At 40.1% G+C, this 16,430-nt stretch overlaps 1 protein-coding gene across 4 annotated transcripts in view; it reads left to right on the top strand.

Moving 5' to 3' along the window:
* LOC100542428 (mucin-5B) overlaps nt 1-16,430 on the top strand; it is a 57,017-nt gene that overhangs the window by 19,530 nt on the left and 21,057 nt on the right. For all 4 annotated transcript variants that reach the window (XM_010711133.4, XM_085224338.1, XM_085224336.1 and 1 more), the window contains 19 exons: nt 2,083-2,335; nt 3,292-3,344; nt 3,724-3,824; nt 4,130-4,281; nt 5,463-5,601; nt 6,743-6,853; nt 7,593-7,772; nt 8,156-8,392; nt 9,276-9,432; nt 9,631-9,759; nt 10,188-10,272; nt 10,497-10,534; nt 11,252-11,407; nt 12,452-12,541; nt 13,241-13,482; nt 13,818-13,995; nt 14,258-14,508; nt 14,920-15,103; nt 15,620-15,812. In XM_010711133.4, the coding sequence (XP_010709435.1) occupies nt 2,083-2,335; nt 3,292-3,344; nt 3,724-3,824; nt 4,130-4,281; nt 5,463-5,601; nt 6,743-6,853; nt 7,593-7,772; nt 8,156-8,392; nt 9,276-9,432; nt 9,631-9,759; nt 10,188-10,272; nt 10,497-10,534; nt 11,252-11,407; nt 12,452-12,541; nt 13,241-13,482; nt 13,818-13,995; nt 14,258-14,508; nt 14,920-15,103; nt 15,620-15,812 (2,929 nt within the window). The remainder of the gene's footprint in view (nt 1-2,082; nt 2,336-3,291; nt 3,345-3,723; nt 3,825-4,129; nt 4,282-5,462; nt 5,602-6,742; nt 6,854-7,592; nt 7,773-8,155; nt 8,393-9,275; nt 9,433-9,630; nt 9,760-10,187; nt 10,273-10,496; nt 10,535-11,251; nt 11,408-12,451; nt 12,542-13,240; nt 13,483-13,817; nt 13,996-14,257; nt 14,509-14,919; nt 15,104-15,619; nt 15,813-16,430) is intronic.

Genomic DNA, 16,430 nt, shown 5'->3' with positions numbered 1-16,430 from the left:
TAAGAACAATTTAACAAGCCTGTGCTGAAATAATTATAAGGGAACACAGTGCAGTCTACAGCATGTTATCTTAGAGTCATGCAGACTTACGCACTAGCCAGTCCCTGTCTGTGGAGAGATTTGTTGTCAAGATAGAATTACTGACACACTGCACACCAAAGCAAGACAATTCTGCAGCATGGGTCTGAAACCTGACTCATGACACAATAGGCAATATTAACTCAAACAGTGCAGTAACCTTTAGAAAAGTTCTAATCATCATGATCATTTTAACCTTTTTTTTTTTTTTTTTTTTAAGAGGAAATAATCTTTTGGGAACATGCCTGTGATAAGATTGAAGGTTGTGCTATTCAGGAGTGAAGAAGTAAATGGGCCAGAACAGTCACTCTCAGTGCTCTGTCCCCTGGTGGCAGGTGGGAAGGGTCTTTCAGCTCCTACAGTTGTGTGCAGCTGTGCTGCACTGCAGGCACCATCTGAGATAGGTTATGCTGCACAGGGTGGCTGCAGTGCAGTCAGTAGAGCGTATGAAAAAGAAAACCCCACTAGCCAATGGAAGGCAGAAACATAAACCACTAGCTGAGCTACTCGTTTCTGGGATTAGTAGTCTCTTCTAAATCACATCACTGTTCTCCTTGTACAAGCTGCCTTGAAACTATCTTTGGTATGCTCATGTGCTATGCACTTATGTCTCCAGTTGTGATACCCACATAATCTAAGATTACAAATCTGTGACTGTGGGTACTGTGACCAAATAACCTTTTTCTTACCAGATCTAGCTTTACCAAAATTGGTCTTTTCCCACCAAATAATTAAAAGGAGAAAGGAGACACATTTGTTAGAAAATATATTATTAATAATTAATAATTGAAACACCCATTCAGATAAATCTTTTGGTATATCAGATGGACTGTGTTATAAACTTGAGTTCAAGGACTTTATTAGTATCTTTCTTACTTGACCTATCGTGATTTGCTGCATCCTCATAGCACTCCTATGAAATATGAAAATGTAGCCTGCCTAACTGACACATGGGATATCATGCCTGCTCCAGCTGAGAGCAGGAAACCAAACTGGCTTTTGTTGGTGGAGGTGGTTTTCCATGTGTACACACACCTGGCACACAAACTAATCTAAGAAAGCATACAATGGTCATTGACTGGAAAACCATACAGAGCTTTGTTTAAGCATGGAGCCTATGGCTGATATGGTGATAATACTGCTGCAAAGATTAGTGCAGTTCCCCATAAGCAACCCTCCTGTACCTTCTGGTACCTCTGTGCATGTCTGAAAAACAAAGCAATGGGTTTTATCTTTGGGGATCTGAGTCAAAAAGAGGTCCAAGAGGACTAGGTCCCCAGTTCTCATTGAATTTCAGAAGAATCTGGATGTCAGCACTTCTTGAAAGTCACATTCCTGATATTTCCTTACACAACTTGATCCTACTGATCCCTACTGCAGATTTTATGGCAAAGTTTTGAAGTTAATATTTTTTGTTAGTGCACAAAGATTAATCAGCTTTTCATTGTCTTACAGGTTTAGTTGAGATCTATAGATTTTTAGTATTTAACTGTTTGATCCACCCAACAGGGTGCTTAAAAATTTGGTTTCTCATTTCTTTAAAGGATAAAAAGAAGAGGTAACATCAAATGATTAGCAAGTTCCTTATCACTGCCCATTTAATGCCCAAAGTTAACCCTATAAAATAGCTCAATTCTTCCTTTTTTTTTTTTCCTACCCGAATAAATCATTAGTTAGGGAGAGAAAACTCATTTTTATCTACATGGGGAAGTGAGAAGTTACTGGCTTCAATTCTTGAAATAAGATGGAATTGTAAATTTTACAAATACAAAATGACACTGACTCTTATTCAGTCAAGATATACCCTGTTGGGTATTTCAGAATTCAATCTCACCTAGTTTTACGCAGGCTTATGAGCAGGCTTCTCCCAGACCACTGGGAGACAAGGTGTTCTGGTTAGGAAAATGTACATTTATGGATCTCAACCTGCAGAGAGCTGCATTAACAGCATGAATGATGATTGCACAGAGAAGGCCATACATCCATTTTATTTCTCTTGCAAAGATCCCTCAGAGGAGTGTCCTGAGACTATGGTTTATAACTATAGCGTGAAGTACTGCAACCAGTCTTGCCGCTCGCTTGATGAAGCTGATCCGCTGTGTAAAGTTCAGATTGCTCCTATGGAGGGCTGTGGTTGCCCTGAAGGGACCTACCTCAATGATGAGGAGGAATGTGTGACTCCCGATGACTGTCCCTGCTACTACAAAGGCAAGATTGTTCAGCCTGGCAACTCTTTTCAGGAAGACAAGCTGTTGTGGTAAGCTGCACTAATGATGCAAAGGTTGAATACTTGGGCTGTTGGGGAAGTCCCTGCTTTAATCCTTGAATGTGGTCGTTTTACTGTAAAGAATCATGATTAATTTCTGCTTGATTTTACCAAAGCAAATGATCCCCTGGCAGGACTGGCAGCCACAGTGATGATTAAGATCCTATATTCCAGCTAGCAAACAAGAACCTTAAAACATGTAGTGTTTGTGACCTATCTCTATGCAAAGTTCACTGTTGTGTAAAAAACCATTCATTTACAGCGGGAGCAAGATAGGGGGCTTTGAGAGGGGAGTTTCTGGCTTTGTGATGAAAAGGAGTCAAAAACATCCCCCTACCATCATCCTGCAAGCTGTTAAAAAATTGTTGCCCAACGGAAAAAAGCAAAATCTCAGTTTTTAAACATAAGGAGAAAACTAGGGAGGTGAATACCAAAGGTAAAGTAATTCTCTTGCGTCTCCAGTGCAAAACAACTGCCTTTCCCTCATTTTCAACCAGCTCAGGCCAGCAAATAAATGCAAACAAATATCAGGAGAGGGCTGAATTCTGCAAACAATGTATTTTTATCTTTAGATGTCTGTTTTCTCTCTCTCTCTTCCAACTCTTGGATTTTTCTCTGAAAATTTTTGACTGCTTTGTAGATGCAAATTCGCTTAGTAATTTAGGTGTCCTCTTAAGACGGTATTACTCCCATCTCACAGAGTGGAAGAGAAATGCTGAGGAAACTCTTGATTTAGGAAAGATATACACTAAACTAGTGGCAGATAAAAGGAAAGAATTTCATGTTTAGATCTTCCTTCTGGGGATGGCAATTCACATCTGTACCAAATATTAATTTTGCTGGAATTTGTTATTTGTGTTACTAGCAAAGCTTTGCAGAGGCTTTCTCTCTAGTGAGAGAGATAAATGTGAAGAGCTGATGTGTTTAATTTTATGGAATCTCTTTAGCAAGTGCATTCAAGGAAGATTAGACTGCATTGGAGAAACTGTCCTGGTAAAAGGTAAGATTTTGTTAAATAATAGCATTATAGTGTCAGCTAGTGTTTATAATGTTTCTCTGTACATCTCTTGCTTTCTGAAGCATTTTAGTCTTCTGCACATTTTTTACTTTCTCCCTATAATGTGTGAGTTATTGGTAACAGTTGTCTTTATAAAAATGTCCCCAGAGTTGCTGAATTCTTTAAAAGATGATATTTCCCCAAGCTCAGAGGCTGTCTGCTTCCTTCATCCTGTTGGTAGACAGAATGGAAATCTAATAGAAACTGTAAATGAGAGACATATGCTGCCCTCTGAAATGCTCAACTCAGCCACACAGAGGGGCTGATGACATCCTTATCACTTTCACCAAATGACCCTCCTACGATGTTCTTCATCCCATAGATTGCCCAGCTCCTATGTACTACTTCAACTGCAGCTCGGCGGGTCCTGGTGCCATTGGATCAGAGTGTCAGAAGAGCTGTAAGACGCAGGACATGCACTGTGTAAGGGCTTCACCTTCTGTCACGAGTGTGGGACAACATGATTGTGCATGTGTGATTGTCCTAAACAAATGCTGGCAGTAACAGATTACACTGTTCACAAGACCTGTCACCCCACTGATAACACAGCAGCTGCAGCTGCTCACCTAGCTGTGACGCCTGTAGCCTGATTGTTACTAACTTACTGGCACGTAAGATTTTGAAAAGGCAATCTAAAAAGTTTGAAGTCCAGCACAAACACTTCTTCTGATTCCCTGTACATTCTGTGCATTAATATATTGCCATGTATCATGTTTTTATATATGCAGTACGTCACAGAATGTGTCTCTGGCTGCATGTGTCCCGATGGGCTGGTGTTGGATGGCAATGGGAGATGTATTCCCAAGGACCAATGCCCATGTGTCCATGGAGGGCACTTTTATAAACCTGGTGAAACCATCAGAGTTGACTGCAACACATGGTATGTTATTCCAAGGAGTCTCATTTTATAACAAAGGCTGTTAAAAATAGTGCATAATATGTCCATGGGGCAGGATGCCTTTGAAACCTTTCTCTTCACCATCAGAATCATTAAACATCTAGTAAAAATAAAAAAAAAAAAAAGGGAGCATTCCCTCTCTGCACCACAGTGCATGAGCCTGTATTTAAGGGAATGGGTACCAAATGTCGAAGAATTTATATCATTTTTTACAAACTGCTTCCACTCCAGCTTTAGAAATCCCAGCCACATCCAAGCTGGTTTGTGGCTGCTCATTGTATAAGGAAGAATGTAGTCTGTCTCTGTGGGACTCAGCTCACTCCCAGAAAAGGGCTGAATGTAGAGGAAGGAGGAATCACAGTGATTTTGCAGCAACCTGCAATTCTTCTGGGTGCACAGATCTCCCAGTTAGACAGATGAATGCTTTAGTTGTTCCAACTGCTGGTATAACTCTGCTGTAGTTCTCATAGATATTATTTATCGTGGTGGGTAGAATTCTTTGAATCCTTACCCATTATTTAGTGAGAAAATAAGAGAAGATAACAGCCAGAAACACTGCTTTGATTATCAGTAGTACAAGCAATACGTTTAACATGTGAGGCCAAACCCTGATAAGCAGTTGTTCTCCCAGAGGCCATTAAGAGGTTTTATTGCAGTAAGGTCTTTGTTTTCTTATGAGAACAGATCGCACACAGGGAAAATAACTGCAGAGTATCTGTACTAAGGGAACGACAACAAAAATTTTCTGTCTGTGCTGCCCCTCAGCTGGAGGTGAAGTCTGCCAGGGGAGGGTGGGAGGTAGTGTTGGTTTGCACACCATGATAAGGAACAGAACTGGCTGCAAGGTATGTTAAATATGGTTGAATTATCTAGTTCTTCATCTTGAACTTAGATCTTAAATCCCCACTGTCTGCTGTGAGGCCTTAATGATTTCAGTGCTATTTAAAAAGAAAAAGAAAAAAAAAAAGAATCAAAATACACAATGTGTCTTGGTAGAAAACATGAATTTTGCAATTAGCAGTCCATTATATGGCATGGTCTCAGAATAAATTACTTTGAAGCACTGCAGAGGATTCAACTTTCATTTATTCAGCCTATGTTTGGAGTTAAGGAAAAAACACACCTCGTACAAAGATGGTGAACCTTTGCATTTCAATCCCCAGCACCTGTAACAAAAGGCAGTGGAACTGCACAGACAATCCCTGCAAAGGAACCTGCACTGTGTATGGCAACGGGCACTACATGAGCTTTGATGGGGAGAAGTTTGATTTCCTGGGAGACTGTGACTATATCCTAGCTCAGGTATCTCACTTTTTGTATTCTTATCCACGTGTTCTTCATAGCTTACACTGCAGGGTTCCATTTGATAAATGATTTGATAAGACAAGGAAAAATGGTTTCAAACTAAAGGAGGGGAGATTTAGACTGGATTTGAGGAAGAAGTGTTTTACAATAAGGGCAGTGAGACACAGGAACAGATTGTCCAGAGAGGTAGTGGATGCCCCATCCCTGGAGGCACTCAAGGTCAGGCTGGAGGAGCTCTGAGCACCTGATCTAGTGCAGGTGTCCCTGTTCATTGTAGGGTAGTTGAACCAGATGGCCTTTAAGGGTCCTTTCCAGCTCAAATGATTCTATGATTCTACAAGGGCTGTCTCATGTAAAGTAATGAATACCGGTGAGCTGAGCTGAACCCCCCGCTCTTGTACTCAGAGCAGATACATATCTTCCATACAAAACCAAAGCAATTAACCCTCAGAAATGACACAAGAGGGCACTGTGTGATCCTAAATGATTAACTCCTGGGCTGGGCTGCCCTTTCCTGGTGTAAATCCACCATCTGCAAAGGAGGGGATTGATGTGGCATTGAAAATTAATGTTTCTCTGGATCATTCAAGAGTGACAGTAGGGACAGCAGGTTGACAGAGCATCCTGATCTAGCTGTAGGTGTCCCTGTTCACTGCAGGGGAGTTGGACCAGATGGCCTTTAAGGGTCCCTTCCAATTCAAATGATTCTGTTTCTATTTTATTTATTTATTTATTTATTTTCATCAAAAGCATGTAGAAGTTAGTATACGGATCTCAATTCATGTACAACAATTACATGTAATAAGGTAGTACTGAATGAGACACTTTCTCATCTCCAAATCACAGTTGTTTTTGCTAATATTGAGAAAAAAAGTATTTAAAACTTACTGGCTGTGCAGGACTGGTGTGACTGGTGTTATGAGAGGCTCATTTTTTTACCTCAGCTTTTCTCTTTGAAATTCCTGGCCAAATAAGTATGAGCAGTTCAGCAGCTACTTCTTCTAAAATGCTTGGAATTTTGGTGAACTTGTGATAAAAAAGCAAAAGTCAGGTTGATGTATTTAGAGCTCTTGAAAATGCTTAAGACTGGAGTAATTACATGAAAAGATCTAATTCAATGTTATCTTATTTTTCTAAGGATTTTTGTCCCAGTAACATGAATGCTGGCACCTTCCGAATTGTAATTCAGAACAATGCCTGTGGGAAGTCACTCTCCATCTGCTCCCTAAAGATCACACTGATTTTTGAGGTTTGTCTAGAATCATTCCTAACTGAGGAGCTGTAGTCTTGATTTTGCAGCAGTTAAATATACTTTCTCCTTATATTCCAGCTCCGTTGTTGCTATAGAGTACCTATGTTAATCAAATAGCTGGAAAGCAAAGGCAAGCTAGCTGAGAAAGGTGTAGGTAGTCGGCGTTACCAGGGCTGGATACTTCTGCAGGGAAGGGGGCAGGTGCAGGGGGTCAATAGCACTCTGCGTACATATGTGTGCATCTGTGGTGCATGGAAAAAAATTTTTAGAGACCATATTGCATACTCCTGTGCCATGGTTTGTGCACAGGGCAAATGTCAACCACAGAGGGAAGAGTTTCTTCCTTCCAGCTCAGCTTTAGCATTTCCCCAAAGTGAACACAAAAGAACAAAGAAATGTATCCCAGAGCAGGGCGTGAGGGTAGGGTGAAACAAGGTGGCGTGACAAGGAGTGTTCTGGCATGCCCAATTACCCTTGCACTCAGGAGCTGTTGTGCCAGCAAAATAGATTTCATCTAAAATGAGGACAATTTATGTGACCATGAAGTAAGACTTGTCATGCACGGGCAGATGTTTCCCATTGAACTCAGTGGGTCTTGTCTTTTGCTCACGTGTCCTGGGATAGGCCAAGATGTAGTGCAAGAACTACAGAAAAATGAGATGAAGGACAAAAGACAGAATACCAGAGCTGTTACTCGATTTGGTTTCCTTCCATGCAATATATTTGTTCTTTGTAGAGCAGTGAAATCAGGCTTTTAGAAGGACGAATTCAGGAGATAGCCACTGATCCAGGAGCTGAGAAGAATTATAAGGTGGATCTCAGAGGAGGTTATATTGTGATTGAAACAACTCAAGGGATGAGCTTCATGTGGGACCAGAAGACAACAGTTATTGTTCATGTGACACCATCTTTCCAGGTAGGTGCAGAACAGACCGAGTTACAATTTCAAACTCAGTCAGACACCCAGAACTGAAACCCCAGTTTGAAATTCAGGGCTTGGAGAAGTGTTCAGCCCCGTGGGCAAGAAGCAGTGAGTGGGCCGTGCTTCGTGTTTTGTTTCAATGTCCAGTTGGTATGGAATGCTCCAAAATATTGGGAGCTAGAAGTAAAGCCAGATATTTTGAGTACTGGTGGGCTAACAGAGTGATCTTGTCACTTCCAGTTCTAAAACATATTTTGATGGCTGTTTAGAAATTTGCAGCTATTTTTCCTTGGCTTGTTCTGTAGTTTATTTCTGTCAAAGAGTGGGCTACATTTAAAATAACCAAACCACTTACTGCGCCTACACATATTACTCAGGGAAAAGTCTGTGGCCTTTGTGGGGACTTTGATGGCCGCTCAAGGAATGACTTCACAACCAGAGGGCAGTCTGTGGAGATGAGCATTCAGGAGTTTGGAAACAGCTGGAAAATAACAAGCACCTGCTCCAATATCAACATGACGGACCTGTGTGCTGATCAGCCTTTCAAATCTGCCTTGGGACAGAAGCACTGCAGCATCATTAAGAGTAGTGTCTTTGAAGCGTGCCACAGTAAGGTAATCCTATTCTCCCATCATCAGTACTTTCACACCAGGCATTAGTTGCTATTATGCAGCACTTTTGTGCACAAATTGTTACTATTAAAGGCTATTACACAACATCCATGAGAACAGGGGCTACCTTTCCTTACTGCTGTGGCAGTTAAATCCTGCTGTTTGGCATTGGGGAAACAGTGCTGCCTGTTTTGAGTAACCAAGGACAAAGAAGATAATAGTTGGCTACCAGACGTAAAAAGCTGGGTATCAGTTTGTAACATCTAGAGATAACAGCATAGGGCTGTTTTTATGAGTATCCTTGGGAAAGTTTATTCAAATGACCAAAAGAAAGAAGTTATTTTGTTTATTTTAGACATGTCAAATTAATTTAAACTGAAACAGACCTGCTAATTCTTAATGAGAATGCCTATGTGAGGCTTCAGTGCAGTTTAGTAAGTCACTTAAAGAGTGAACTTGGCCTAATTTTCTTGGTTAGCTCATGCTGACACAGGTTAAAATGCAAGAAATGTGAAATTCAGTGGAAAATATAATTTCATTTTATACTTCATCCCTATCTGTCAATTAGAAAGCACAAGCACTACATAGTTGTGCTAGCCCAAAGCCAGGTAGTTTAATTCTGCAGAAATTATGCTTGGAAAGATACTTGGTTGTAAATGCCAGTACACAAATAAGAAAGAAAAGATTTAAAGTCCACATCTACCAGACAGGTGAAAATAGAAAAGTACCTCTTGTAAAACATCCTAGCTCTGTCATGGCAAGCCCAGACTGTCACAGACAGTTCTGCTGAAGAAACTGCCAGGGATGGCAGAAATTCAGAGCCCTTTCATTAAAATGTAGAGCAAGAGGTATAGCTGTGATAACAGATCTGTTGGTATTTTGATAGGTGAATCCAATACCGTATTATGAATCTTGTGTTTCTGACTTCTGTGGCTGTGACAGTGTGGGAGACTGTGAGTGCTTTTGTACCTCGGTGGCTGCTTATGCAAGAAGCTGTAGCACAGCTGGTGTCTGTATCAACTGGAGAACGCCAGCCATCTGCCGTAAGTATTGCACTGGAAATGCACGCAGGAAAGAGGTGCTCCATGTTTGGGCACATGGGGGAGAAAGAAGAGCAGAATTTTGGTATCTCAACATATTTGTGACTTAATAGGATCTTGTTTGCAAGAATTAGAAAACAAATCCTTCCCAGTGTCTGAGACTTGGAGGATTTCTTGTTTTTGTTTTTCGTTCTGTCCCAGCTGTGTTCTGTGATTACTACAATCCACCTGACAAACATGAGTGGTTCTATAAACCCTGTGGAGCACCTTGTCTAAAAACCTGCAGGAACCCCCAAGGAAAATGTGGAAACATACTGTACAGTTTAGAAGGTAATTCTTCCTTGACTTTGATGCAGTTTGTTGAAGATTTGTCTGATTTTAAATGCCTTAAGCAGCAAGATTGCTGTCTTACCTTGGAGGAATATTTCATTTGCCCTAGAAACTCACTGACCGTGCCTTGCCTGAGGCTAATTCTCTGTGCCATAGTACCATCTGAAGCAGAATTTGCGTGTTATTTTTAAACAGGGCAGAGATACAAGGTCACTGAGTCTAAATTTGTGAAGAATAATAATCTGATGACAGAGTTCATTAAAACTTTCAGAGGAGAGGGAAAAAGAGGATATGGAAAATGGGAGAATGAATAAAACTGGATCCCATTCATATTGGGATAAAATCCGCATCTGTTAGAGGCGTTTATGTGATTGCCTTGAATCTATGTAAAGCAGGCTAAAGACGTGTTGTTTACTTTAACTTTCCAGGCTGTTACCCGGAATGCAGCCCTGACAAGCCGTATTTTGATGAGGAGAGGAGGGAGTGCATCTCCCTCCCTGACTGCACTTCATGGTAGGTCAGTTGATAGTAAGGGAGATACAGTAGCACTGGAGAGTTATGCCCTGTATGGTTTATGTTCACAGGAAATGCTGGCAGCAACAATCATTTAAAACCTGAAGGAGCAGGCTTTTTTGTAGAAATAGCTATGTCTGCAGACAGATACCATTGCACACATATTTCCACATACTGATTCAAGTCAGTAAAAACAAGTTTTCTCTCCTCCTCTTTGTCTTCAGCAATCCTGAAGAGAAGCTGTGTACTGAAGATTCCAAAGGTAACATTTGATCATCTTTCATTGAGACTGGAACACCCAACATCACATGTTGATAAATCTTCTGGAGGTGCTATTTTCTGTCCTCTAACTACATAAGATACCTAGACAGTTAGGCTTAAGAGCAGCCTTATGTGCTTCAGGGACACACTTGCTTGTTCATTGCCATCATATGGGAGTAGCCACGTCCTCAAAATGCAGGGTGACTCCGTCAACAACATTTCTTCAATTGTGCTGATTTTTTTACAGTAATACAGATACATCTCTTTGTGTTTCCTGAATACACATTCTCAAAAAATTGCAGCACTTCTTTATACTTAGAGAAAGCTGTTTATTGCTGCACATTCCTCACTAGTGGTAATGGAAGCTTCAGGGTCTTAACAGTCATCAAAGCAGTAGTCCCAGCCATATTCCCTGCCAAGAGGGAATACCCCTGTGCTCTATTCCGGACAAAGACACTGCCAGTTCTGATACTTTCACCAGCCAATAAGCTGACTCCAAAAAAAGAACCAGCAACAAAAAAATTCCAACTCATTTAAAAAAATAGAGGTAGACTCCCAGTGCAACTTCTCAAGTAGAAACTGATAATGTTTTTCAGACAGGTAATTCATTTTTGCGTATATGAATGGTAAATCCAGAGTTTGATTTTCTTCTCATTTATATTTGTATTATGAGGCAGTGTTCTCTGGTACCATGGTATTTACTCTTTTATTGCCTCAGATTGCCTTTGTTGCTACAATGGGAAGACCTACTCATTAAATGAAACTATATACAGCCAGACCGATGGGACTAAGTGTGGTAATGCTTTCTGTGGCCCTAACGGAGTGATCATTAAAACATTCATCCCCTGCAGTACACCATTTGCACCAGCACAAGGTACTATCAAGTCTGTAATTTTGTGTAATTTTTGAGATCTTATAGTCAATGTAAAGATTGCATAGTTTTAGCCATTTTTCAACATGGTTTTTCCAGTATCTTTGGGCCTTCCACAGCTGACACTGCTGTTGTTATTCTCAAAAATTTCATAGTTCTAAATCTTGTTTTTCTCCTTCTCATCACCTATTATTACACACTATTGTTCTTACTGTACTGCTTTCTACATTGGATTAAGTCAGTTTCAAATGACTCACTGGAACAAGAAAATAAAGGTACCTTGTGGTTTAATCTCTTCATAAAATAGAAGTTGCTGGGCAAAGGGGACAGAGCAAACAGAAAACAGAAAGAAAAAGATCAAAAGAAAAGATGAAGCTGTGCCATGATTATAGGAAAAAAAAAAATCAGTGATTTAAAAATATATCCTTTGGTAGCAAATTGTACAAAATAAGGCAATCAACACTAACAGTTTCTCTACTCAAGTGAGTGGATGAACTGAAGACTCGATGGTAAGCTTATCTGTTTCCTGTTTACTACATTTAGTAACAGCTGGAATAAGACATATAATGCTGTAATAGCTAGGAAAGGAGAAGTTATTTAAAGCAGAGTACAGGGCAGCCTCATTAAATTTCTAAATGTCCCATCTGTATTTAAATCAACAGATTCTTCACAACTAGCTTTTCAGAACAAAATGGTTTGCCACTGGAAGTCACCTTTCCAAAGTCAGGAAAAGTCCTATGAGATTAGAAAGACAAGAAGACCTTAGTTGGGAATAAAATAAGAGACAGTGGAAGGGAGGCTTACTCTCTTCTGTATAGAAATACCTGATGCACACACTTGGAGGAGTGTGTGCATTACCCTGGTAGCATGTGTGCACGGGGGTTATTAAAATATAGGGAATGTTTTTAGTGTGAACCTGTACAGAATGTGGTGACGTGTAATAATGACTTTGTTCCTCTTGTAAATGTAGAGAATGTGATAGATGTCATTGAGCTTGAATATAGAGTAGCAGAGGCTTTGGATATTAATTGGTTTAATTTTCTGCAGAACAACTTATGCAACCTGTAACATCCACACCGTTATCAACAGCAGTCACTCCCTGTTTCTGCACTGACAATGGACAATTGATACAAATGGGTGAGAAACCAAGCAATTTACTTTTTCTGCACCACTGATGTGGGAAGATGTACTGTTAGATAAATGTGCTCCAGCAAGTGATGATTCAGACTGTTGCAATTACATATTACCAGAAGTTGTTAATCTCTGAACTGTAACAAAGACCTCCAAAACTGCTTTTCACCTGCATCCTGTAACATAGTCCTGGTTTGGATACCCCTGGTGTAAGAAAGCTTATATTAGATGTGAACTTTAATGTACTCCAGCACAACCCCTGAATCTCATAATCTAAATACTATTTTGCAATCCACGTTCCTATTCCAAAGTTACAGGAGAGAAGGCTTTTCTTTATCTCTTAGTAGCTCCTGAACATGTATATTATGGTCTTTGTGAAGCACTCAGTGATACACTCACTATTCTCTTCTTTTGGACTCATACTCAATTCCCACCAGTGTACTTACTGATGAGCTGATGAAATGCAGATTTGCCACCTGTAGCTCTCCCTGAGCCTTTTTCATTTAGATGAATTGAGACCTCATTCAGTCATTAGATTCAACGATCAGCAAGCAGACACACTGAATGTATGGGGCAGCCAGACCCAGTTACTTCCATGCAGAGTATGTGTCTGATCTGTGATGTGATGTGTCCTTGAGAGTTCATAGCAAACATTTACCTGTTTCAGGGGCAGTTCAGTACTAACTGTTGGTTTTGGCCTTACAGGAGAAAATGTTTCTCTGCCAATGAATATATCAGGTCATTGTGCTTACTCCATTTGCAATGCATCATGCCAGATTGAATTAATCTGGGCAGAGTGTAAAGTCTTTCAAACTGAGGCCCTTGAGACCTGTGAACCAAACTCTGAAGCCTGTCCACCAACAGCTGCTCCCAGTGCAACAAGCCTAGTTCCTGCTACTACGCTGGTTCCTGTGAGCGACTGTCTTGGGCTCATTCCTCCCAGAAAGGTGAGAGACTTGAACGAAGATATGGTTCTTTAGCTAGAGCACTGTAGGCAGGCAGAGTTACCTGAGCTGAAGAACAGCTAGGAAACCACATCTAGCTATGTCACACCTGCAGAAGCAGTCATGACCTTATTCCTGAGACTTGCACAAAATGTTGTAGAACAGAAGAAGATATCAAAGCTGCATTGATTGCTATATAGTTAACATTTTCTGGTTTACAGAGAGTAGATAGTAAATAATGCCATACCAGATAGGGATCTGAGTGGAGTGTGGTCGGTGCATGCAATTGTTATATTACTTTGCTATGTTCTCCTCCATCTCTTTCAATCTGTCAATAGTTCAATGAATCATGGAACTTTGGAAACTGCCAGATTGCCACTTGCCTGGGAGAAGAAAATAATATTAAGCTGTCCAGCATTACTTGCCCTCCTCAGCAGCTGAAACTCTGTGTCAATGGTTTCCCATTCATGAAACACCATGATGAAACTGGTTGCTGTGAAGTCTTTGAGTGCCAGTGTAAGTACTGTGGCAAGTGAATTTGTGAAATTCTGGCTATGAATCTATGTGGCCAACATCTGTATTATGTTTGTATTGATTCAGTAAGGTGAAATAGAGCAGAATTACCACATAAAACATTAGGTATTAAGAGCAGATAAAAAGGTGTTTGCAAAGCTAGCTTTTCTTCACCAAACTAGTCTTTTCAGATCTCACTGAAAAAGATTAAAAGAATTAAAACCAGCTTGAAGCTGAGAAACTAAACTTGAAGTGTGTCTTCCAGGTATTTGCAGTGGGTGGGGAAATGAGCATTATGTGACTTTTGATGGAACATATTATCACTTCAAAGAAAACTGTACGTATGTCCTCGTGGAGTTAATTCAGCCCAGCTCTCAAAAGTTCTGGATTCACATAGACAACTACTACTGTGGTGCCACTGATGGAGCAATTTGTTCAATGTCCCTACTCATTTTTCACTCCAATTCTCTTGTTATTCTGACACAAGCGAAGGAACATGGAAAAGAAACGAACTTGGTAAAGTATTTTATTAAAATGAGCTCTCATTACTTTGCTGTAGTTACATTACTCTACTGCCAAATGCCTTGCCATGTCAAAGGATGAAGATTGAGAAAAATAGAACTGTAGGAAATGCAGTTACATTGCTTCCTTGTTCTTTCTTTTTTCACTGTATCAGCAAAACTTTGTATATTCCAAAAGCTTGAAATCGTCACACAATTTATAGTGTTTTTCTTCCTAACGTAAGTAGTTAGTGTAAATTACAACATATTAAAAAGGAATAATCAGGAACTGCCTAAATGACTGCCTTTTTCAGATTTCATTTTGTGCACCTGAGAGCTGAGAAGTAGCTCTTCTGAGTTACATAAACTGTATATACTACTGAACAGAAAAATGTCCTTTGAGATCTTTTGTTTCTGTTCTTTTTAGGTTTTCTTTAATGATAAGAAAGTTGTTCCAGACATTTCCAAGAATGGTATCAGGATAACCAGTTCTGGCCTTTACATTATAGTTGAAATACCTGAGTTGGAAGTTTATGTCTCTTACAGTCGACTTGCATTTTACATAAAGCTCCCTTTTGGAAAGTATTATAACAATACCATGGGACTGTGTGGTGAGTGTGCTCATCAGCTGACAGTAAAGAACACAGTAATTTTTCCTCCTTCTTTCTCTTGTCCCCTTGTAAACATTTCCAAATTCTTGCAACTTCAATGATTGCTATGTTACAGAAATCTTAACAAATATATCTCTTGTTGATAGAAAGGCACTCTCAGTAGACAGTGTTTTGAGTCACTTCCTTCCACTCTGTACATTTGCTGGAGACATGTTCTTTCTAAGCTTTTACTTTTGATCATACCTACTCATTATGTAGGGTCTTGAACTAGTCAGAGCCATCTCAGTTGCTTTAGCAATCCAGAGGAATGCGCTAGGCAACACCTCAGCTCTGGTTTTCATGGCAAACTATTTCCTCTAGCCTTCTCCTACAAAGCTCTTTTGAACCCACTCAGGACCCTGTGCGTCATTTCTTTTCCACAAGAACTTCCCGCCAGGTATTGCAGTGTTATGTAAAAACAGCTTTATCAGCATCAGTCAGCCCTGAATTGTCTCTTTCCTTATATTTTGCAACCAGGTACATGTACCAACCAGAAATCTGATGATGCTAGGAAGAGGAATGGTGAGGTCATTGAGTCCTTCAAAAAGATGGCATTGGATTGGAAAGTCCCAGTTTCTACCAACAGATACTGTAATCCAGGCATCTCAGAACCAGCTAAGATTGAAAATTATCAGCACTGTGAGCCTTCTGAACTGTGTAAAGTCATCTGGTAAGATAACTCCATGGAGGCCAAATAATAAGTCCACAAGATAATTTTGTGCTTAACTATATTACTTGGGTGAGTTGCTTATAGGACACAGTAAAAATATGAGCTCTAGCATACCTTGCAAAACTGAGCAGTGAACTGATGTGTGAATGTTCCCAAGTTTGGCAGGTGTTTTTCAGCTGCAGCAGCACTAGACCTTCCTTAACAGTGTGTGCTGCTTGGCACTCCCTCTGCCTGTGGTTTCTTGATAAGTTTAGCAGAAAGTGGTAATCACTCAGCATCTATCTGAATGCTCTGGATGAAAAGAAATACACACAGAATATAGCAAGCAAATGTGTATGTCAGTTTTTTAAATAATGTTGTTTAAAACAGGATTGCCAATAGGATTGCCAATTGTTGACATTACAGTGTCAGTGTATGGAATTACAATCATGAACTGCTCAAAAGACTCGTCTTTGCACATGTCATTCTATTGTAAAATTGCTTTGTTTCAAAGCATTGTGAAGAATGGGAGGGAAAGCTCATTCTTAATTGAACCATAGAATCATTAAGTTTGGAAAAGATCTCTAAAGATCAGTTCCAAACATCTACCTACTGCCAACATTGCTCACTGGGCCACAT

Source organism: Meleagris gallopavo, chromosome 5, assembly GCF_905368555.1.
Source record: "Meleagris gallopavo chromosome 5, MGAL_WU_HG_1.1, whole genome shotgun sequence".
Taxonomy (NCBI): Eukaryota; Metazoa; Chordata; class Aves; order Galliformes; family Phasianidae; genus Meleagris; species Meleagris gallopavo.
This window is presented reverse-complemented; position numbering and strand designations above follow the sequence as displayed.